The sequence below is a fragment of the Loxodonta africana genome, chromosome 5, assembly GCF_030014295.1.
Source record: "Loxodonta africana isolate mLoxAfr1 chromosome 5, mLoxAfr1.hap2, whole genome shotgun sequence".
Lineage (NCBI taxonomy): Eukaryota > Metazoa > Chordata > Mammalia > Proboscidea > Elephantidae > Loxodonta > Loxodonta africana.
This window is the reverse complement of record NC_087346.1, coordinates 23599882-23625138: the sequence shown is the minus strand read 5'-3', so window position 1 is coordinate 23625138 and position 25257 is coordinate 23599882. Positions and strand designations below refer to the sequence as shown.

At 40.3% G+C, this 25257-nt stretch overlaps 1 protein-coding gene across 2 annotated transcripts in view; it reads right to left on the bottom strand.

The window, feature by feature from the left end:
• Positions 1–25045, bottom strand: part of ANXA5 (annexin A5) — a 34144-nt gene extending 9099 nt beyond the window's left edge. Inside the window, exons 1-8 of one of the 2 annotated variants that reach the window (XM_010590529.3) lie at positions 24917–25045; positions 24620–24663; positions 10918–11002; positions 9333–9427; positions 7344–7457; positions 5704–5794; positions 3589–3668; positions 3097–3153 (exon numbers count right to left, since the gene is read on the bottom strand). In XM_010590529.3, the coding sequence (XP_010588831.1) occupies positions 3097–3153; positions 3589–3668; positions 5704–5794; positions 7344–7457; positions 9333–9427; positions 10918–11002; positions 24620–24628 (531 nt within the window). In that variant the 5' untranslated portion in view covers positions 24629–24663; positions 24917–25045. Of the gene's footprint in view, positions 1–3096; positions 3154–3588; positions 3669–5703; positions 5795–7343; positions 7458–8120; positions 9020–9332; positions 9428–10917; positions 11003–24619; positions 24664–24916 lie in introns of those variants that run through there. The other variant, XM_064285397.1, reaches the window with a different exon arrangement.
• Between the last annotated feature and the right edge of the window lie 212 nt (positions 25046–25257).

Genomic DNA, 25257 nt, shown 5'->3' with positions numbered 1-25257 from the left:
GTTTGTATTAGTTAAAAACACTACATCTTAAAGAATCAAAGACTAACACGCAGCATAGCATGTTCTGTGTTGCTCCTGGTTGCTGGAAGGGCAGGGAAAGCCTGGGTTCTATCCAAGGGGTGCTTCAAAGTAACTCCATAAGGCAGTTTTCGGATGTACAAAGTTTCCCTTTCAGGGTTCTCAGTAGTCACGTCCTCTGCAGGACCCAGAAGTGACACCTATAGGGCATATGGAGCCCCTAAGTGGTGCAGTCAAGTACTTGGCTACTAACGCAAGATTGGCTGTTTGAACCCACCCAGAGGCACCTCAGAAGAAAGATCTGCTCCTGAAAGGTCACGACCATGAACCTTTATAAATTGCAGTTCTACTCTGCAACCATGGAGTCTCCATGAGTGGAAAACGACTTGACAACAACTAGAATACAGCATTTGATTCTCAAAGTGTGGCCCCAGCATCTGCATCACCTGAGAGCCTGTTATAATCTCAGGGCCCACCCCAGACCTACAGAATCAGAATCTACAGTCTAACAAGATCCCCAGGTGATTCAAAGGCACATTAAAGTTTGAGGAGCACCGCTCTATGGTGAGTGCTCTGTGGAGAAAAATCAATGAAAACTAAGTCATGCTGTACTGTTTTTCCACTCTTTGGCCTCACACTGCAGCAATGCTCTCGTTACATCACCGACGGTGCTGGGAAATCTGCCCACTGCTTTCTAATGCAGACCTCCCCGCAGTTACCTGAGACGACTAGAGTTGGTTTTGTTACTGTGACCGTGGAAAAGCATCCAGAGCTCCAACTCTGAAGAGAAGGGATGCAAGACTCAGCTCCACCTTGTACTGAAGCCCACAAACAATGTTTGGTAAGCAATAAAGTCAGCTGGGAGTGTAAGTTTGTAGGGCTGTTCTAGTCCTTTTCCCCTCAAAAAGGCAGAGTTAAGCTGGATCTGTGTTTCCAACGTAAATTTAATAAATCCTTTATGTGGCAGAGGAAACCAAAGGGAAGTACTACTGGCCAAGAACACTGGGACTATTGTTTAGTGAAAGAGAAGGCTTTGGAGTCAGTCAGGACCGGGTGAGAATCCCAGCTCCATCGCTTACTTGGAGAGTGAGTGAGGGGGCATGGGCTCATTTCTCAAATCCCTGACCCTCAGTTCCCTTAACTATAGAAGGGAAAGTTTCCCCCCACTTTAGAGTTATACACGAATTCACTCATCAGCTATTTTCTGAAGGCCTTCTAGGTGCTAGGAGCTGAGGACACAAATTGAGCCAACAGAGCTCAAAGTGCCCTGGGCAAAGCAGTCTGTAGCAAGGGCTGTGACAGGAAGCTTGCAGTGCTAGAGTCTTCCCTGTAAAAGGCAGCCGGCTCAGACTTGGAAGTCAGTCAGGGTTACCTGAAAAGTGTCTAAGCTGAGGACTGACCTGTGAAGAGAAAGCGGCCAGGTGAATGAGCGGAATGAAGGCGAAAGAGAGAGCATGTGAGAGAGAGGCTGGAGGTAGAAGCAAGCAAGGGGCAGATAATGAAGGGGTTTATAAGCCACACTTAGGGGCTTGGATTTTATCCTGAGGACAATGGGAGCAAGTAAAGAGTTTTAAAGTTTTAAACAGGGATGTGACATAATGGGTTTGCATTTTATAAAGTGGTAGTGAGGCAAAAAAAAAAAAAAAAAATTTTTTTTTTTTTTTTTTTAGTGAGGCAAAGGGGACATTGGTGGTTCAGTGGCAGAATTCTCGCCTACCACGTGGGAGAATTCTCTGCCAACGCTTCTCATGCACAGCCATCATGCTATGATGCTATGATGCTGAAGAGGTTTCCGTGGATCTTCCAGACTAAGAAGGAAGGCCTAGCAATCTACTTCTGAAAATCAGCCAATGAAAACATTACGGATCACAAGTTCCATGGAGCATGGGGTCACCATGAATTGGGGACTGATAACCGCAGTGCGGCAAGAGTCAGAAAATGCACAGACAGCCCTCAGTAACGACCAGTTCCTTTCTTTATTCACCTGGGCAAAAATACAACAGCATTCTGAAGCCATTATAAAGTCAAACTACCCAAAAGGAAAATAATGTGCTCCTTTTTCCCTATTAGAAAGTCAGATCACACATCTGTAGGTTGTATATCACAGAAATTAGGCTGGAGGCACAAATATGGCTCTTCCTTTTCAATGGTGTATGACTAACAGCCAAGAATTGTGTTATTAAATGAAACACGTGGCCAGACAAACGGGGCTGTGATATGTGATTCTGGGAACCCAAGTAATTCCTTTTTTTATCAATTTCCAGTTTTCAAACAATTCTCACATTTCAAATTTCCTAACACTTGTTTCCTACGTTTCATTACTTTATAAACCACACTAAGCCCACACTGGGATTTAAAAGCCACTTAAGTGAAAAATTTCACTTGGGAGTTACTAAAAAGCCGCTGACAAAAATGCAAACCTACTTAGAATTCTATTAAAGTAAATAACGAGAAAATTCCTAATACTAAAATAACTTGTCATCTGAAAAAAAAAAACCAAACCCACTGCCATCAAGTCAATTCCAACTCATTGCTACCCTACAGGACAGAGTAAAGCTGCCCCACAGGGTTTCCAAGGAGCAGCTGGTGGATTCAAACTGCTGACTTTTTTGGCTTAGCAGCCAAACTCTTAACCACTGAGCCACCAGGGCTCCAACTTGTCATCTACTAAGTAATAAAACACCCTTTACCACTGAAATGTTTTATTCTTTCTTCTCAATCCTTTCCTGCATCATTGGCAGTGGAATCAATGACTCCTGTTTGTAAAATTCTCTATTTTGTGAATGTTTTGTAATCACATAAATTTATCATATATAGGAAGAATTCGTATGCACGTCATTTTGTTTTATTCCAGCTTTAGGCTAAAGTAAATACTTTGATGGCCAGTTCAAAATGAGAGAAATTTATTTATGTTGATTTTATACTTTGTACAGGACCTATAAGCTTAACCAGTGCACTACCAGGACTCCTATAAATAAGATTATTTTTAGAGGTTATTATAATATACATTGATTTTTTATAACCATTCTTTTTTCATTTCTACATCATAATAAATTTATCACGTTAGGCCTCACTCACCTGAGCATCCAGTTCTACTTGAGCTTCATCAATTCGAGCATCAGGGTCTCGGTTAGCCTGTAAGAGGTAATATGTCACAGTATCGAATTATATAATCAGTTTCATTCTAAAGGACAAATGGTTCCACCTGATTGTTATGCACATGAAGGCTTCTCTCTTAGGAATAATATGCAATATTTGCTTTTTCCAAGGTGGTCTCAATCTTGCAATATTTCACACTATCACACAGCACTGTCGAAAACCAACTTGATCTGCTTGATTTTAAATTCTATAGATAAAAAACGATACTGCTATCTAAAACACTCTATGAGTTAGCCATTAAAAAGTTTAGGTCAGACATTCTGAAACACAGACACAGGCCTCATACAGCCAGAAACATCACTGGTTGCAGTAAGAATCAGCACGCACCAAAAATTATTAAAAGATTCAGGCCAGTCCAGCTGCAGATTTTTTAACCAATCAATCAATCTATAAATAGTCCCCACCCAATACCTGAAGGAGAACCACCAACATCCTCTGGTAGTACCCTGAAGTGTCTCCCACCACGTCATCTTCCAGGCTTGAGCCGTATTCTGCAACAGAATAATTTCATACTTATTTTCAGCTTCTTTCAGCTAGATTAGGCAGATAATCCAATGGAAGATACATGAAGAAATATTATATTTGATTAAGAAATTCTTCGTCTCTGAGCACTCTAAAGACTAAAGGCAAATGCTTGAAGTGGGAAGCTGGATGAAAATAAATCATGGACTCAGCCATTTGAAAACACTCTCAACCAAAGTAGTTATTAATTTGTAGACACACCATGGTACTGGAAAGCCTCTTAAATACAATCAATCATAATTTTAAACTCTTGTTTTGTTTTTTTCAATTGTTTTTCATGATTAGTTTCCAAACGTTTTCCACTCTCTAGTATTCTGACTTTTCTGTGTTCATGACCCTTCCTACCCCTTAAAGATATTTTTCCTCTTCAGCAAATTAACTCTAAGACACAGCAGTGATATTTCAAAGTATGCCCCTGCCCCATCTCTATTTCCAGCTATTCAACATATAGTAGCAGTACTGGTTGTCTTCGATTCTGACTCACAGCGACCGCATGTGTTTCAGCATAGAACTGCCCTCCATAAGGTTCTCATGGCTGTGACCTTTCAGAAACAGACCACCAGGGTTTTCTTCCGAGGCACCTCTGGGCGGGTTCAAACCACCAGCCTTTTGGTTAGTAGCCCAGTTCTTAACTGTTTGCACCACCTGAAGACTTTCCTGTTTAACATACAGACCATAGAAAGGGAGAGAACTGGGATCTCCAAGAGGCAATGAGCCATTTTCACTAACTCACAAACAGCTGGCATTAAAGGAAAGGAAGTATTGCACCAAGGCACTTAAATATTTAATCATTATTTGAAAGCAGGCAAGCTTTAAGAGCCTGAAATTTCTATTTTAAAAGGCCCAAGGAGTTCCACGTTTATTTCAACCAGTTACCCAAATATAAAACTTTGAATGACTCTGATTCCTTCCTCTACTCCAACACCTATATATAATCAAACATCAATTTCTACCAAATTATTTCTCCTCTCTCCAATTTAGCCTCTTCACATCTTTCAACACCCTAAATTGCGCCATAATTACTAAATGCCTAGCTTATCTCCCCACACAGTAGCTGCCCAGCCAGCCTGTTGATTCAAATCTCCTTCCTCCCTCTACTGTTTCTTCAGCATTTCATCACTGCCCATTCAGGAACTTGCACTGCCTTTGAAACAAGTTCAAACTCCTAATCCAGTCACGCAAAGCCGTATGTAACCTAGCCTAACCTCACTTATTCAAATTCTCTCCCACAGTGAAAATATACATATCTTCCTCTGCAGCCAAGTTCTGTCCCTAACCAACAAACCAACCCATTGCCAGTGAGTCGATTTTGAATCATAGGGACCCTAAAGGACAGAGTAGAACTGCTCCATAGGGTTTCCTAGGAGTGCCTGGCAGACTCAAATGGCCAACCTTTTGGTTAGCAGCTGTACCTCTTAACCACTGCACCACCAGGGTTTCCAAAACTGCTGCCATGGAATCCTATAGTGACCTTATAGGACAGACCAGAACTGCCCTATAGGGTTTCCAAGAAGCGCCTGGTGAATCTGAACTGCCAACCTTTTGGTTAGCAGCAGAACTCTTAACCACAATGCCACATGGGTTTCCTCTCTGTCCCTGGATGGCACAAATGGTTGAGCGCTTGACTACTAGCCAAAAGGTTGGTGATCTGAACGCACTCAGAGGTCCCTTGGAAGACAGGCCTGGTGATCTACTTCTGAAAGGTCATAGGCTTGAAAACCCTATGGAGCAGTTCTACATTGCATACATGGGTTGACCATGAGTCTGAATCAAGTCCACAGCAACTAACAACAACTGTTCCTTCTGGCAAACCACTAAAATCAGTGAAAAAAAAAAAAAAAAGCAGTCTTTACTGAAGGAGAAAAATGGCTTAAATTGTAGCTCCTTCATTCATTCATTCAACAATCATATACTGCATGCCTCCTGTATCATCCTATGAGTCCCTTAGAGAAATGAAAGGAGTGATCATGGTAATGAAGCAGAAATACCATTTTAAACATTTACCTTCTTCATAAACTTGTTTTACGGCTCTCAGTTCTTCAGGTGTCCTTGAAGCAATAATTTCTGTCAGTACTTTTTCATTTGTCCCAGCTCCCTATTTGAGATTTAATGTCAACAGAGAAAACATATGACAGTAAGATCAAGAAGAAACTTATTTCTTAGAATAGATTTTATCCAAATAACTACACAAATATTACCCAGCATGGGCTTCTTTTGTATACGAGTTCTATTAGTTAAAGAAATAAGAAATTTTTAATTAATTTGCACTCCAAAGACTATTTTTTTTTTAATTAATAATAAGCAATGTTCACTGCATCTATGTGTATAAACATACGATATATGATAAATTATATAAATTTATTATTTCATCAGTTTAATTTTAAATAATATAAAAGTAAAGCATTTTAATGAGACATAAAATAGTTTTTTAAAAAGGCTTAAATAGTAAAAACGAAAGCTCTACATAATTTACCTGAAGGAGCCCCGGTACGTAAACCATCTGTGACTCACAAACCAACCAGTGGCCCCCTGTTAAATTCTCAGTAGAGCCACTGAGAAATCCAGCACCAAAAGTTACAACAAGTACAGCTCTGCTCTGTTATATTCCAGGATCAGTAACAAGGAATTGGGACTTACCTTCTAGATTTCTGAAAAATAATCTTAGTTGGTTTTCCTTTTTCTGATTATAACATCTACACTGCTAAACTAGAAGCTACCAACAACTATACAGCTGAAGGCAGTGAAAAAGATATCGTAGTTCAGCCTTATTTTATTGGTACTTCTGTTTCTTTACCAAATATCAAGCACTGAAAAACCGAGGTCCAGGCTCTGACCAAATTTTAGAGCTACACATCAGGTGCTGCTAACATTTCAGAAGCACTCTGCAAAAATGCCCCTTTTTCAATAACACAAACTTTTATTCATTCCAAAAGAATCATTTTAGAAAAATGAAGAGATTAAGTATACAAAGGCTCCTAAATTTTGATACGCCCTTTCCTCCACCCACTCCATAAACAAGAATCCGTGAGTTACGCTATCTCTCTTTTATAAAATCTCAACTTGTCTATTCAAAATCTGTTAAAAATTGAACTACTTCCTGTCAAGGCAACACACATTTAGTTATCTGTCACAACCGAAAGTATGGCAAGTTTGCCAGCTACGTCATTTTAAATGAATACATGATATCTAGCGTTCAGAAATACAGGAAAGAAGAAAAGGACATTAGAAAATCTTATTTTGAAAATTCTCTCTCAAGCTTCTTTTTACCTAAAATAATGAATGCTATTGTTCCCTAATCATGCAAGTTTCTATTTAAAAAGATGAAACACTTAATTTTGTAACACTTTTATAACACATCTCAAAATCTGAAAACAAGTATGAAAATAAAATATAAAAAGGTACAAAAAACACCAGATTCTTAAAGAAGCCAACATAATTGAGTTAATGATACAAAAAAATTAAATAACATGCTTGTCACTTTTCTTCTTCCTTTTCTTCTTATTGCCTCCCATATATTTTTGTCTTCTAAGAAACCCTCACTGAAATAATTCAAATAAATTTTTTTTAAACATAAGATAAAGCGATTACATAACAAAATAATATATTTCTCACGGCAGAAATTTTCCTTTCATTTATCCTTTCACCTTAAGAGCGTGCTTCAGTTCATAGGCGTCATAAAGCTGAGAGGGTTTCATCAGAGCCACAATTAATTTTTCAAATTTTCCAGTCAGTTCCGATTTCAGGTCATCCAGAAGATCCTAACACACACACACACACACACACAAAAACACACACACACACACACATTTGTTAACAAGGCAGAAATTTAAAGTAGATTCTTTCTGAATATAAATGACTGCCCTTTGCTATAATGAATTCTTTATATTTTAAAATAGGAGTTAGGAAGGCATGAAAAATGATTTTAGAGGATTCCTAACTTGCTCACTTTTACAACAAACTATTGCCGTCTCCAACTAGTACCTGGAAGGCACATCAGCTCAACGAAAACCCTGTAGTCCTGAATAATGTGCTTCTGATATCTGACCTAAAGCTAAAGCAAAGCTATGTGTATATGCATTAAAGTATTAACTTTTAAAAAGATGCTTTTCTTTACCTTAAGAGTTAAAATAATAATAATAATGAATACCTTAAAAAGTAAGTCAAAAATATTTTACTTCTATAAATCTATTTTAAGAAACGTGTACCATAAGAAAAATTTTTCCCGAAAGACATATAAAGGTATTCTACAGATAACAAAGTCTGGCATATATTTCTAAACACACCAATTTTCTGTTTTTTCTCAATATTTATTAATATTGTGATCCATAACAGATTATGCTCATTATTATGCTCCTGATTACTGGACAGCTGCTACTATGTGGAAACTTAGTAAATAATAATGAAAAGAAATGCAGCATTACCTGTTTCAGCATGTCAGGCAACTAGAAATGATGGTTACAATACTCCATTTTTTGTTTTTGTTTCTCAATGGAATGACTAACACAAATTTCAGAAAAACAAGAATATATTTGTAATTTTCATAAATGTGCTAATTTGTTTAATACCAAACCCCTATAAAATACTGTATACACCTATGACAAAGTTTAATTTATAAATTGGGCACCTACCAACTACCGGTTGCAGTCGAGCCATTTCTGACTTATACAAACGCTATAGGACAGAGTAGAACTGCCGCACAGGTTTTCCAAGGAGTGGCTGGTGGATTCGAACTGCTGACTTTTTGGTTAGCAGCCAAGCTGATAACCACTGTGCCACCAGGGCTCAAGAGGTTAATAACAATAACTAAAAAACAGAACAATTATAACAATATGCTGCAGTAAAAGTTATGTGACTGTGGTCTCTGTTTCTCTCTCTGAAAATACCTTATTGTACTAAGTGACTAATGGGAGGGTAGCATACAATGTGTATTCACTGGACAAAGGGACGATTCACATTCCAGGCAGGACGGAGTGGGATGGTGCAAGACTTTATCATGCTGTTCAGAATGGCATGCAACTTAAAACTCATGAATTGTTTATTTCTAGAATTTTCCATTGAATATTTTCGGACCGTAGTTGACCATGCGTAACTGGAACCGTGGAAAGAGAAACAACAGATAAGGAAGGACTACTGCTGTAGTTTAATTCTTTCCTTGAATTGGTAGTCAAATAAGGACATTTTAATGAAGTGGAAAGTCATTTATGAAAACCACTGCAAAAGGAATCAAGACTGTGATTACAGTATGTGTCATTGTACAACATACTGTACAATGTGTAACTGTGTTACAGTATGTGTCATTGTACAACATACTGTAACACAGGTTTACACCTACAAAACAGATAATAAAATAATCCTGGGTGGGAGGCACAGAAGAGAAGCGATGGGCAGTTATCACCATGAGATCGCTGGGACTCTACAGCATCAAGCAAGGAACACAATTAAGTGAGGGTAAGTTGGGTGAACATTGTATACTAATAGCTAATAATTAAGAGGAAAGTGAAAAATAAGCAAAGTGTAGAGAAGTCAGAATCACAAAATCAACGACGTTTACAAAAAAGTATTATTACATTTCAAACGACCCTTAAATTTATAGTTGCTCTCACATTCTACCCGGGGATGAAGTGGACTCTTACCCTGCCATACAGAGTTTTAAAAGCAGCAATGATTTCCTGGCGCTGAGCATTGCTTCGGGATGTCAACAGAGTCAGGATGGTCTCCTCGTCGGTACCTGCAATTTATGTTTAAACAGTTACATCTAGTCTCTGACGTGCCACTCTCCCAATAACCTTCACAACCAGCTCCCCAGTTGCTTTATTTTCTTATCTACATGAAAATATAAAACATTCATAAATACATACATTTCTAGGATATATAAATTTATAATATATAAAATGCTCTATCTATTTCTAACATATACCATTTGACATACTGTGAAATAGGTGGAAAAATATTCCTGACTTTTTAAAATCTGAGTGCCCAGAGCTTTCCATACAACAAATAGTTACTCAAATAACCACTATTCACGAGGCACAACCTGCTGGGTGTTACAGAGGATTCAGAGAGAAGGAATATATAGACCTTGGCTTCAAGTTACAGTTTAGCATGAAAAATATAAAAACACGCAAATAAGTGTGACTTAAGGGAGAATGTGACAAGTGCCTCAGGAGAGGTCCACGTATTAAATGGGGTTCAAAGATGTTTCTTATAACTGATAGGGAGATGGAAGGCAGTTTTGGGAAAGGTTTCAAACCAAAACGATCTTAAAGGATGATACACATTCGACAGGAAGTGATGTAAGGAATAAAGTCAGGCTTTTAAAATGAGGGAAAAGTGCAGCTGCAAGAAAATACCAGGCTTTTGTGAATGGCAGACAATCCAGAGAGCTTGAATCAGGGAACACAGCAAACGGTAATAAGAAACGAGCCTGACAATGTGGGGCGGAGCTACTAAGGAATGTCTGGCCCTGCCAGAAATCCTGCCTCTAATCCTGCTACGACGGGAAATCTTACAAGCTGCTTAGAATGGAGAGTGAGGGATCAGAGCTGAGATTGAGAAGAGTGGATCCTTACACGTGGGCGCTAGTAAGCGAGGGGCCTGAGGACAGACAGATCAGTTACGTGTGGAAATCCTCTAGATGGGGGTTTTTACATGGCTGGAAAGGAGAAGGTATTCCTGTGTGGTGCAAACAGTTAAGCACTCTGCTAACTGAAAAGCTGGTGGCTTAAGTTCACCCAGGGGTGCCTCAGAACAAACTCCTAGCGACCTACTGCCGAAAAATCAGCCACTGAACACCCCACGGAGCACATCTCTACTCTGACACCCATGGGGCTGCCATGTGTCAGAACTGACTGAGGGCAACAGGGTTGGCTTTTTTTTTTTTCCTAGAAACTGGATATCTGATTGGGTATAGGGAGCAAAGAACTAAACAGCTAATCTCTCACAGAGAAGTCTGCTTATCTACTCAATCAACTTCATGTAGGTAAAGCTGAAACACTAAGAAACCAAGAGACTGAATTTCACTTCCTGTTCATCTCTAAAAAAAAACAAAAATGTTTCAGACTGAATATTAGGAATGGTCAGTATTATCTTAATGTACCTTTTCTCTTTCTAGAAACTTCATGTTAAAATATTCTAAAATTAATTATATATAATCAAGAACATTTTGTTTGAAAAAACAGATGCCACATTTTCTGAGAACACAAAAGTGGCTGGATTTACCCAGCCCTTTCATGGCCTTGCGAAGAGTTTCTGCATCAGCCCGCTCATCAAATCCAGGGAAGTCAGTCACAGTGCCTCTGAGAACCTACGAAAAGGAAACATAATGGTATTACTCATGCCATAGCTAATCACAACAGCAAGCTGCCTGCTGTATATCACATTCAGTCTTTAAATAAATTTACCATTTGATAAGATTTGTGACCACACTGGAAATGAGAAAAGGACCATTTGTCCATTTGAAACGTGGATGAGCAGGACCAGCTACCCTGTCTGCCTGCGATACTAGTAGTGGAAAGTCTCACTCCAAAGGCTCCTGTGAGCAAGCCCCACCAACACCTGGGGGTTCACGGAGGGCATGTCCTTGCAGGCTTTCTCCCATTCTTTCCCCACTCTGATCTAAGAGCATGTTGAGCCAGCATTACAGAGGATTCGGAGAGGAGAAATATATAGACCTTGGCTCCCGAGTTACAGACAGTTTAGCATGAGAACACACAAATGATTGTGAATTAAGGTAGAATATGACAAGTGACTCATGGAATTCAAAGAAGGTTCTTGTAGCTGATAGGGAGGTGGAAGGGATACCACCTTGGAATCCCCTGGTTCACATGGCTGCTAATCAAAAGATCAGCAGTGCAAATCCACTACCCACTCTTTGATGTCCTACCCTGCGCACTCAATTCCAAGCAATGCTCTTGACTTTTAATCTAAGCCTTTCTATATACTTACTCAGGTATTTTAAGATAACCCAGCAAAGCCTGAGAAGATATTTGATGGTTCACATGGCAGAAGAACCCAAATCTTTGAATTTAGAACTTCATAAAAGTTTATTAGATGACATTCTTGCTTGTAAGTTTTCCTGTTACATATTATTTTATCATATATAGTATCTTCAATCATCAAAATATTTTAATATTTCCATGAAAGTATGTAACATCATTAGATCTTTAGGATCAGAATGCTTTAATAATACTGAGCTATAACTGTATCTTTGTAAAAATCCCAGTGCTTCTAAATTATGCACTATTCAAAGTAATGCTCACATATTTACCTTTTATGTGAATTAGATTATCCATGTGTACTCAGTGAAAACAGTGATATGATGTTGTGATTCTGGCAATCTCTCAACATTTATTTTTACCAATATATCTTTGTAAAGTCCCTGACAACTATTAAGCTACCATTTGAAACTCAGAAGCAAACAGCTGTGGGGGAGTGCAGGAGCAGAAGGGGGTGAATAAATACCTAGCCTGGTTTACAATCACATGTGTTTTATTATGAATGTACGGAAGCACAGTCACCTACAAGGGAAAACAAAATTATTTTTCACCTCAGCTTCCAATTACAGAATTCGCCAACAATAACATTAAGTGGTTGAGCGTTTGGCTGCTAGCCAAAAGGTCAGCAGTTCGAATCTACCAGCCACTCCCTGGAAACCCTATGGGGCAGTTCTACTGTGTCCTACAGGGTCTCTGTGGGTTGGAATCAACTCCATGGCAATGAGTTTAATCTAATTAAAAAAAAAAGATGACAACAAAGGGAGATAGCCATGAAGAAGAACTTCCACAGAACACCACCAAAGGGAAATAAGCACCCGTGAGATTCCATATCATCTCAAGGACTGTCTCTCTTTAGTGGCTCTGAATTACACCACCTGAAAAAAATGTCATTCATGGAACCAGCGGACAGAATCAGCTGTGTGATTTCCTACAGGAAAACCTGAGCTTATAAGGTCCTTAGAACCAAGTGTATGATTACGAGCCCAGAAGAACGCATTTCAAGAGAAGAGGGGTGTTTCCCAGTTTGATCTCCCAGGCCCACACTGTTGAGTGGTAGCAGCTTTCATTACCTCTGTCTCTTGAGCTAAACAAAGGATTGTGGCCAACTAGTACAAGGAGAGGGGGAAAGACTCTTTCCCCCTTGTCTTAGGACATAGTCATGAAACTAAGCCAGAGCTTCATTTCTCCAAGTGGGAAATCCACCCACAGCCAGTCTAGTCTCCATTTCCATCCCATTTAAAGAGCACAGATACACGAAAACCAATAAATTCCCTTCCATTCATTCTACAGAATGAGCCATATGACACTATAGGGAAAGAACAATTGAATATTGGCAATTTCATGTGTTTTAATACAATTAAGGCACTGGGTGGTTTTTTTTTTAATATAATTAAAAGGAGTAAAATAAAAGAAGAAAAATATTGAAAAAGAAGTTGGCAAGATTTACTTGAGAGGGTGCTCCTTAAAATTAGTGTAGGTCGAGATTAAGTTATTTCCTTCAAAACAAATTGCCAGTTTTTCTCTGTTTAGTGGTAGCATCTCAAAACAATTAGGAAGATAATATCAGTGCCATCTGAAAAATGAACAGATGCCACAAGTTACTTAATGTGAGAATTTAGGACTAACTGTATAATAAGGCATATGAAAGTTCACCTGTCTGTTTACTCACTCACTCAACAACCATTTTTTAATGTCTTCTATGTGCTAAATACTGTAATAATCAACTAGAAAACAACTCTACAGTTGAGTAGAAAAAGGAAGGCACATAAATGCTCAAGTGTGGCGGCCCATGCACACACAGATGTTCGATCAGGGTAATGCTGGCACATAAAGGAGGGAGTGGTCAACGGTCTGGGCAAGGGCAGGGTGGAAGGAAAAGATGCAGAAAAACTTCCAGAGAAGTCTATGCATTTGCCAAGCATGTTCAAGAAAGTTGAGATGTGCAGGAGGGCATTCCAATACACGTAAAGGCATAGAAGAAGGAAACAAACTGGTACTTTGGACAACATGGCAGTATTTCAACAGAGTGGAACAAAAGGTGAGGTTGGATAGGAAAACAAACAAGGTACAGTCATGGTGTGGAGAGGAGCACTGGAAAGCCATGCTAAGGAGTGCAGACTTCACCCTGTAGGGCTGGTGGATGTTTAAACAAAGAAGAATGATGTCAACACTGCACAGTAACATTACTGTGGCATCAGGGGAGACAATGGACTGCACTACCTAAGAGCGGAAACAGGAAGACTGTTTAAAAACAATTGCTGTTGTTGTTAGCTGCCATCCAGTCGGCTTTTGCCTCGTGGCTACCCCATGCACAAAGGAACTAAGCGCTGCCCAGTCCTGTGCCATCCCCATGATCAGTTGTGGATCAGACTGTTGTGATCCATAGGGTTTTCACTGGATGATTTTCTGAAGTAAACCACTGAGCCTTTCCTCCTAGTCTAACTTAGTCTTGAAGCTACACTGAATCCTATTTAGCATCATGGCAACATATAAACCACCGCTGACAGACAGGTCGTGGCTGTGCTGAGGTGCACTGGCTGGGATTCAACCTAGGTCTCCCGCATGGAAGGTAGACTCCTACCACTGGACCACCAATGTCCCCTCCTTAAAAACTATTAACAGAGGAAAAAGGTAAGGAGAACCTGATCTAAAGCAGAAAACAGTAGAAATGGAAAGGAAAAGGCAGGAACGGGCTAAATGGAGAATAGAACTGCTTAGGACGATTCATTTTTTGGATGGGGAGTAGAAGGGTTGGTTTTATACTTTACCACAGCAAAACGCAAGAGTAGAAGAGAAGCAGGCTTGTGAGTTGTCAGCACACACAGGCAATAACTGAAGCTGCATGAGAGGAGGCTAACACACCAGACAATATTAATGGGCAGAAAGAAAAGCCAGACAAGAATGAGAAGGGAAGGTCACCTACCATCAGAATGGCAGCTAACAGTGCTGCAGGAGGTGGTGAGCCAGGCACTGAGCTGAGCTTCATATGGCTCATCTCAGTGAAACCCCATTTTACAGATGAAGAAACACACTGGCTTAGAAAGGTCTAGCAACTCACCTAAGTGACTAGCAAACAAGTAGCCAGGCTGGGGACCTGAACACAGGCCACGGGACTGTAATTCCAGGGCTATACTGTCTCCTACAAGGCAAGGAGAAAATCAGCAGAGGGTGATGACATGGAAGTCAAGGGAGAAAAAAGTTGCAAGAGGAAAGGAAGCAGCAGTGTCCAATACAACAGGGAAGTCAAGTAAGAAGACGGACAAGGACCTACTGAACTTGGAAATTAGGAGGTCTTTGGTAATCAGGATGGAAACCCTGGTGGCATAGTCGTTAAGTGCTATGGCTGCTAACCAAGGGGTCGGCAGTTCCAATCCACCAGGTACTCCTTGGAAACTCTATGGGGTAGTTCTACTCTGTCCTGTGGGGTTGCTATGAGTCGGAATCAACTCGACGGCACTGAGTTTGGTTTCTTTTGGTTTTTGGTAATCAGGTACTTACTTACCTGATTAGGTAATTAGGAGGTTTTTGTCAAAGGAAGAGTGGTGAGGGTAAAAGCCTGCTTGTAGAAGACTGAAGAGTGAATTGAAAGATAGATCATCTCAGTGAAATCCTATTTTACAGACAATAAAAGCACATTAATGGAGAAAACTAATGAAAAAAAGCAGAAAAAGGAATAGTAGAGAGGAAGAAAGGTTTAAAGGAGGCCCTCTTTAGGAAAAAAAATGACCTAGTTTATAGGCTGTGAAGAAGTTAATATCTCCAATAAAGGGATATGCTGAAAGCAGGGCAGAAGGCAGCTCCTAGAGGAAATGGGAGGGATTTGCCATAAAGAGAAGAGACATCTGAGCCCTGAGACTAGAAACAATGAGATGAAAGAAGAAGGGAAGTGTCCTCAGAAACTAGCTACTAACTACAAAGAAGAAATAGCTGCTGGTCATATTTTAGAGAGCTTTCTAGAAATTGGGAAACACTTTTGCTATATTCCATACAATCAGAGTCATCTGACAAAGCTAGCAAAGCCACGTAGCGGTACTAAAGGACCAAATGTGAATCACAGACATGAGTCACAAGGGCAGAACACTTGTTTGGTCATCCTGCCCAAACCTCCCCTGCCGCCCACACAAAATAGTCTGCCCTATGAAAACCTCACTTTAAGTGGCTCATACAAGAGGGTTTCCCCTGCTTCCTGTAGGGAATTCACCCACTAGCCTCAAGTCAAACATGCTTCCTCAGAAATCTAAGATAGGGTTAACTCCAGCTATAGCTAGGTACTGTTCCCTTCACCCACTGTCAATTCATCCTCCATGCCTTTATCCTTGCCACCAATGCCCTACCAAGATAATGATTATACATTCTTAGACAGTACTTGGCCAAAGTACATAATTTACTCTTTTAACTCTCACCTTCAAAAATATCCATTCCTCTAGCTCTATAATTTTGTTGCTTTTCTTTTTCTCTAAATGAAAAAATCTTCTACCTATAAAGATTAGGTGTGCAAAAATAAGACTAACAGAATTGTACAAAAAGACAAGTGAAGGGTTGCTTTTCTAGACGCAGAACGTAAAGACACAGGAAAGTAATATAGAGAGAACCTTCAAGATTCTAGAACAGAAGACATTCACCTGTCTGGTACATTTTAAATAAAGTCTTCCTGAAGGCACAGAGGAAGACTAAACCCTCTTTAAATCTGTCTTCCAGTTTTACGTAATCAATATTTAATCAAATACTCACGCAACATCCCACATAATACCAGTCGGGAATCAGAAATCATGAAGCAAACCAGTACAGCTGAGCAACTGCTAAGCAGCTGAACGGCCATGTGTGTGAGCAAGTACACAAGCGTGAGCACAGGAGTACAGTTCTTCTGGGGCTCAGGTTTCAGCAGAAAGGCCTCAGGGGCCAAATGGAAAGGTGAGGAGGAGGGGAAGCCAGCTGAGCACAGTCCTGCCTCCTCTCCCCAGTCAGAGTAGTTCAGGTCTTACCCAATGTACATATTAAAAATAGCTCCTTGGAAACCACATGGGCAGTTCTACTCCGTCCTATAGGGTTGGAATTGACTCGACAGCACCGGGTTTGGTTTTTTTGATTTAAGTAAAACGTTGCCCTCAAGTCCCTTCTAGTACTGAGCTCCGTAAGGTTTTCAATGGCTATGACCTTTTAGAAGTAGATCATCAGTTTCACCAAAAACACAATAAAATACTTTTTAAAAAGATCTCCAGGCCTTTCTTTGGAGGCACCTCTGGGTGGATTCAGACGGCCAACCTTTAAGCTAGTAGCTGAGCACTTAATCATTTGTGCCATTCAGGGACTACTATGTACACATTAGAGGTCCACATAAGATTTTCTGTGATAACTGGATCCCACTGATGAGCAAAAATAATAATAATCACTGTACTAAGAAAGGTGCCCTGGTGGCACAGTGGTGAAGACCTCAGGCTGCTAACCAAAAGGTCGACAGTTGGAACCCACAGCTGCTCCTCGGAAACCCTATGGGGCAGTTCTGCTCTGTCCTATAGGGTCGCTACGACAGCATCGAGTACGGGTACTAAGAAAGAATTAAGATTAGCAAGAAAAGAGGGCCAAGCTAGGATGGCATAATTACATTTTGGACCGAAAAGTAAAATAAACATCAGAAAAAGAGCCAGAATCTCCAAAAAGACTGAGGGGTACAAATACATACACCATGTATCAGTGATCCAATCTCCACCCCTAATCCTTACTCTTCTCCAGTCCCATCAGAAAAGGTGACTGTTCAGCTCAAAGCCTTAAACTCCTTTTGACCTGTAACTATTGCTTACTCTCACAAAACTTCCTTTCTCTTTCATGATCTTTCTCACTTGTTTTTGCTTCTTTACATTTCTTCTAATTATCCTACCTTGGACCTTTTTCTTAAAAAGACCAGAAAAAGAAAAGTATCACCGAAAAAATTTTATTTGCCCAGTAGTAGGCAAGAAATTGTCGGTAACTTAGCAAAATCCAGATTTCGTAAATATAATTTAAAACTTTGTGTGTTTCTTTAATGTTGCTATGTTCACCTCCCTGTCAGTATGAGAATGTCATCCCTTGACAAATATCAATAAAATGTAAGGATAAACTGTGCACTCTTAGAAGTTACCCATGAATAATAGTGATGACTTGAGACCATTAAAGTTGGCAAATGGCATTAGCTCCCAGTGAGTACACGCTTGTGAGGAGGAGAGGCTGCGTGCTGGCTTACCTAACTGCTCAAACGGGCTTTCTGTAACAGTTGAAAAGCTGTATCACTGACCAATTCATTCACAACAATGCTTCAGAAAACAATCAAGTGTATAGATCACTCATATTAGAAAAGTGTGTACAGATTCCAACTTTATTTCTTCTTGTATGTAAACAAGGGGCGGAAATCTAAGGATTATGGCTGACCCAAATGAGCTTCAAATCTTTTAGTTGAAGAAAGAGATGAATAATGCATAAACAAAGGGATGATCTGTAGAGATGAGAGAAGATTTAGACATCATATATGCCCTGCTGTTTACAAGATAGCACTACCTGAATGTTTTATAAGGAACTCAATTTCAACAAGTCCATTACTAACTCACTGTCTCTTCCTTGCCTCAAAACAACTAATTCTCAATGAATTCTCAAACCATGCCTCAAACCTGCATTTCAATGATTCTCATAGAAAAACACAAACTACTACTCCCTCAACTAAGCCAGTTATCTTGACCCTGACCTGACCATATACCATCAACCAACGCTCCATTCACCCACAGCAATTTCAAAGCACTATAGCAATTTCTAATCAAATCTTGTTCAATTCTCTCTTAAAGTTCCAGCTACCGCCTAGTTTAGGCCCTTGAGATCTCACTGGGATTACTGCAACAGATACCGAAATGGTCTTCCATCATCTAGTTCACCTCCTCTTCCCTCCCTCAACTGCCACCCACCACCCCACCTCTGCAGCACCCAGAAACGTAACCACCACATTGACACCGAAGCAATCTTTGTTAAATACAAACCTGACCATGGCACACCCCAACTTACAAAATGGTTCGTATTCTTTAGCTCTCGCTCCTGTTTGCCTTCAGGCAACCCTTTCCCAGTCAGGGCTCCATGTCCCACCTGATCCCAGCTTCGCTGGGGCAATATCACACTACCTGTAGTTCTGATCATGCCAAACTCATTCACACTCTTGACTTTTTGCATGTGCTGTTGTTGCCTCTACATATCACGCTTTACTTTCCCTCCTTTGTCCCATACAGTTTAATGTCAGCTACGTAACCTCAACTTCCTCTTTGGTGAACTAGAAACAGTAACACTTATTTCCAAAAATGCACTACAAGTATTAAATAATGCTTACAAAGAACTTAGTAGTGTATCTGCTATATCAATAAATCTCAGTTTCATTTCCCTTTTTACGTTCCATGTCTGATAATGCCTGGCATATAGTGGGGACTCAAAAGCTTCATACATTCATGAATGCATGCACGAAATGAAGAGTAAAGAGAACAGTGAGGAACTGGCATACAAAGAAATGAAGGCAACTAGAATATACATCCCTTCCAATTAATCAGCTAGTTATATGTTTATGGAGCACTGGTGGCACAGTGGTTAAAAGCCACTAATCAAAAGGTAGGCAGCTCGAATTCACCAGCTGCTTCTTGGAAACCCTATGAGACGGTTCTACTCTGTCTTATAGGGTTGCTATGTGTCGGAATCAACTCGCAGGTAGCAGATATATGTTTACATATTATGTAAACTACTAGATTGAAAGTCTGGTCCAAAAACCAGTTAAAGCAAATGTTTTAGGAGCACTGATTAAAAAAAAAAAAAAAATCAACTGATATGTTTGTGAAATTCTGGAGTAGTACACCGGTGACATGTGGTCGCCATTAGTGAGAACAGACTTGATGGCAACTGGTTTGGTTTTAGGATATGAGTAAAATTTATTTCAGAAATGAATCTATAATGTAAAAATATTGTTATGTTTCTACCATTTTAAATGCCTAAGTCAATAAAAGAAGAAAAAAGAAACTACAGGCTGCCCACCTATAAGTAGCTTGACCAACTGTATACATCTTCCAAGCAGATGCTAGACATAAGAATTAAGATCTGATGAATGCCAATGAAATGTCAGTGACTTCAAAAGCAGCCAAGCAGTTTCAGATCTAGTTCTTCTCCAGCATCCAAAAATGAAGACAAGAATCAAAGGACTCAGGAACTAGGGATTACCCAAGCAGCATGGTCCATGGGTAAAGAGGTAACCCTGATCCCAGATCCAAAGAGAGAACCATGTGCCACAGAGAGATTTGACCGTAAAAGTGAGTTGCACAAGATGCAATAAATCTCCAGCCAGATCCTCTGGGATGAGCCTCACCAAAAATTTACTCATTTACATTGATCCTGCTTTTCTGCATTGGATCTTTGTAAATCAGGGCACAGCAATTTCAAAGCACTATAGCAATTTCTAATCAAATCTTGTTCAATTTAAATATATATCAGGGACATAATTCTGATATTCCTGAAGTCTGTAGAATTTAAATATATATCAAGGACTGAACTCTGACGTTCACGAAGTTTCTAGTACTCTAATTTTGCCTTCATGACATTCCTGCTGCCCTGAATACATTAACTCTTTATAAACATTATAAACAAAATTAAATTCAGCCGCCCAAACTCAATTTTTTTGACGTTTCATTACCTTAACGAAAATGAAAGACACAAAGGCCTTAAAGTGAATTAAGATTTATAAAATGGATCGTTCTTCATCTCTGAAATACAGTCAACTCTTGATGTTTACAAATGAAGGAACACAGGCCCATTTACTTTTAAGTTCTTAACTAAAACAAATTATTATATCTGTGAAATAATTTGGCTCTAGCTAAACAGTGGGATGAAAAATTGACATGATCAAGTTAAACAATAAGAGAAATATAGCTCAGGACCTAATTTTAAAAATCCAACTCAAAATACAATAAGATTGAGGAAATGACCCCAAGGCTTAATGAAAAATTGACATTCATGTAATCAGAAGTTGACTACAGAAAGATGAAAGGATTAAAAAATATTTACTATATGTAAATAACGCAAACAATCCTTAACAGCTCTGTGGACACTCTTAAAAAATAACTTGAACTAGTTTCCAAGGATAACTAACAATGTAGCTAGAGCATGAAAACATAGTAGAAAATATTACAGTTCCAAAAATCATATTTTATTATTCATTTAACAAAGTTTATGCTAAAATTACATGGGTGTTTCAATGAATGGTTTCAAACATATAAAAAGTAAACATTGTCCAGGAATTGTTTTTATAGGCATGACTTAACTAAGTTACATTTGGGATTTTTATTTTCCTTGTACATAATAGAAGAGATAAAGCTAACCAGTGTATTCTCTTGGACAAAGACTGGGAACCCTCACAGAAGTCTACTTTTCTCCATCATCACAGTCAGTTGGTAAAATCCACGTATTTCAATGCTAATAGACTAAAATTAGGACCAGAAAAGAAGGGTGGGGCTCTAGTGGTGGCTATCCCGCAAAAGCCTCCTGCTCTGATTGCATCTGTCCAACGTGACAACATAAATTGTCTTTTATCAAGTTCCAGTACCATCTCTCTTTTGCCACAGTTTCATCCCCTTACCTTGACATGATTACAGTAAAATTTAACTGGAGAAAATTTTATCAGCATAAATGTGCATTTTAAATGCAACTAAATATTAATACAAATTATGCACAAGAATAAAAAATATCCTCAATAATACCTGTTTAAAAAAGAAACACCAATGTATCTACCAGATACCATCTGATCAATGTTTTCTGGTTAAATTTTTGACAAGAAGGTCATACCTATGATCTGCGTACATGACAACTGGTTCCTGGATTTTGCAGACTATCATAGACAGGGAAACCCTGTTGGTATAGTGGTTAAGTGCTATAACTACCAACCAAAAGGTCAGCAGTTCGAATCCACCAGGCGCTCCTTGGAAACTCTCTGGGGCAGTTCTACTCTGCCCTATAGGGTCACTATGAGTTGGAATCGACTCAAGGGTAACAAGTTTAGTTTTTGTTTTTTTCATTGTTATTACAGGCAGAGTGATGCCAACATAAGTAAAAAAAAGAAACTATTAATGTAGAATATATAGTTCATACGCATGAAGAGTTATTGTCAGGGGACGCTACATTGTAATTTTTCAATAAATGAGAGACATTAATATTTAATCCATATGTCTTAAATTGTTGAAATACGCACCTACCTCTAAGACACGCCCGACTCCATTTTGCTCCAGAGGGCCATAGTAAGGTCTCTGGTTCCCATATCCACAGGCCAACAAAATGGTTTGAAACAGAACACTGATGCTAACCCTGCTTTCCCACAATTACACTGAGGTTGGAAGCAGATTCTAGGCAGTAATAGTGCAATTCCATTATCTGGTCTTTTGCACACCATCAAAAACTCCCCCTCAGTAAATTAACAATTTATTAAACTAACATTTAACAAAATGTTTTTCTTCCTTGGTTTCCAAGGACAACAAACGACAAAGCTAAAGCAAAATGCAGCACTCTGCATCTTTTCTCATATTACCCGTAACTTTAATGACAAGGCACAGTGGTTAAGCACTCAGTCACTAACTGAAACGTCAGCAGTTCAAACCCAAGAAATAAGATGTGGCAATCTGCTTCTGTGAAGATTCACCTTGAAAATCCTATGGGACAGTTCTACTGTGTCCTGTAGGGCCACTATGAGCCTGAATCAACCTGACAGCAGTGGGTTTGGTTTGGTTTTTTGGTAAAAATTGTGCTTTTGATTAAAAAAAAAAAAAAAAAACAGCCCTAGTATTATATTGTGATAGACATCATGTACGCAGCTTTATACTGAATCCCAACAATTTTCCAGGTTTGGCATATTTAAGGGTCTATTAACATGCTCTAAAATTATTAAAATTAACATCCAAAATTGGAAAATATGTTAATTTAAAATACTGAAATCTTCTCAAATGTTAACTTTGGTAAATAGTCTACATAATTAAAAGGAACTAAAAACCTCAGACTAGGTTAACTTATAAGAGATTAGAGAAACAGCCAAATGAGCAAGGACAAATGGCACTGCTCTCTGATGTTTGCTAAATCGCCATGTACGTCACCATACCAGCTTATCAAGACAGGAAAAATATTTCTCAGGAAAGGAAAGCTCATTCCATATAAAAGTATCCTTTATGTGGGGGGTGGGGGACCTAAACCCAAGTTTCCAGTTAAAGTAATATGAGAATTGGGTTACCATTAAGATTTCTTAAGTGTGAATGAAGAAGAATGGAAATACTGTATAAATTTAATAAGGTTACCAACTCAACTTAATCCTTCCATCTTCTCTTGGAAATGACTCTGAAACCTCACCCAGTTTCGGTAAGTCAATCTAATAAAAAGTGAACTACAAATGAGAGAGAGCATTGTTTGAGCAGTAAAAACGCTTGTTTAAAAAAAAATTATCTAGGCTCTGACAAGCCAGTTAGACTGACAAGATCTGTCAAATTAGTTTGAAGTGGAGTTTTTTTTAAATACTGGAGTCTCTAAGTGGCACAAACAGTAAAGTGCTGGACTATTAACGAAAAGGTTGGTGGTCCAAACCCACCCAGAGGCGCCTTGGAAGACAGGCCTGGCAACCTACTTCCTTGAAAACTCTATGAAGCAGTCCGACTCTGCACACATGGGGTCGCAATGAGTCAGAATCAGCTTGATGGCAACTAACAACAACGTATTTTATTGAAAGAATATTCTATACTGTGATCAATTTTTTAAAGACTGCTACATAAATTAGGAGCCCTGGTGGTGCAATGGTTAATCACTCAGCTGCTAGCTAAAGGAAAGGCAGTGGTTCAAACCCACCAGCTGCTTGGGAGAAGGATGTGGCAGTCTGCTTCCACAAAGATTACAGCCTTGGACACCCTATGGAGCAGTTCTACTCCGTCCTATAGGGTAGCTATGAGTCGGAATCGACTCACAGCAACAGGTTTGGTGTTTTCTTCAACATAAATTAAAGGAGTTTCTGGGTGGTACAAAAAGTTAACTTGCTCAGCTGCTAACCAAGAGGTTGAAGGTTGGAGTCTACCCCAGAGGAGCCTCAGAACAAAGACCTAGTGATCTACTTCTGAAAAATCATTCAATGGAAAATTCTGTGGAACACAGTTACACTCTGAGTTGAAGTGGCAAACTGCACGCGTGCGCGCACACACACACACCACATACATGTACATATATGCATACATATAATTTTCTTTTCTATATCTTTAATAAAAAAGCAAGAAAAGCCAATATTAGGTCATCAACTTTTGAAATAGTCCCAAGACAAATTCAGAACTCGTTCCACGAGTTTATTACTTAAGAAAAGCTGCTCTTCTTTTTAATCAGTTGCAAGAAAAAGAAAAAACAAAATCAGCGCGGAATAAGGAACGGTTCCTTTCAGCAAAATCGGGCGGAGTGACTGGAAAAAGCCAATGTCCACCCACAGTATTAAAACACAGGAAACTTGGCTAAAAACTAAAGGAAGCCTAGAAGAAAATACGTGCTCGCCTCACATGACGACAACCAGCTGTTCCTGCTGTTTCTAATTTTAGAGATTCTCTGGATTTTGGGGAGCGCCCACTTTACACACTCAAGAAAAAGCAGTGCACAAAAATCTGGCCACGTCACCGACTCCTGCGCCAGATCCGCGCTTCTCAGGGCGGGGCAGGTTCCGGAGACTCCGCGCGGGAAGCAGCAGGGACACTGGGGAAAGGGGACGAGGGCGGGGGAAAGCAGAATGGAAACAAGAAAGGTGCAGGAAACTTTCCGACGGCAGATTCCTTTTACCCCTAAACTTTCTGGTTGTTCAAACAAATTCTAGAACTCCTTTGACACGACTTACGAAGTTGTTGGTAAATCTGAGCGCTGCTCAGGGCGCACGGCCTTACCTGTGCCATGGCGACTGCTCAGGTCAGGAGAAGGTGATGCAGGACTGCAAGAGAGGAGAGAGACCGCTGGTTCAGCGAGCCAGTCCCGCGCGCCTCTGCCCCGCCCCAGAGCGCAGGTCTGCGCAGGAGCCGCGGGGCTAGCAGCGCACGAGCCGCGGCGCTCGCAGCGCACGGGGCACACCCGCCCTCTCCGCAGGTAGCGGAGAAACCTCGGCCGCGCCTTTGCGCAAGGCGGCCGCCCGGCGACCCTGCTCCCTACTCCAAAGGAAGCCCCCTCCCGAGCTAGGCAGCACTCACCCAGACAGCGGGACCAAGCGCTCCGAACCTTCCGGGCAGCAGCTGAGCGCGGGGCGGCGGCGGCGGCGCACAGGACGGAGCAGTGATGTGGTCAGGGAAGACTCGGGGCAACTGCTCTCGTACAGCTCCGAGCAACGGAAACACCACCGGCCCCGCCCCGGCCCGCCCTGCTGGAGCCTGGCCCGGCCTGGGCGAGCCCGCCCCGCCCACCGCCCTGGCAAGTCCCGCCCACCCCAGTCTCACCACGCCCACCACCCAGGTCCGCCCCGCCTACCGCCTAGCCAGGCCGCGCCCGCCGCCCAGGCTGGCCCCGCCCGGGCCTGCTACACTGAACGACGGCG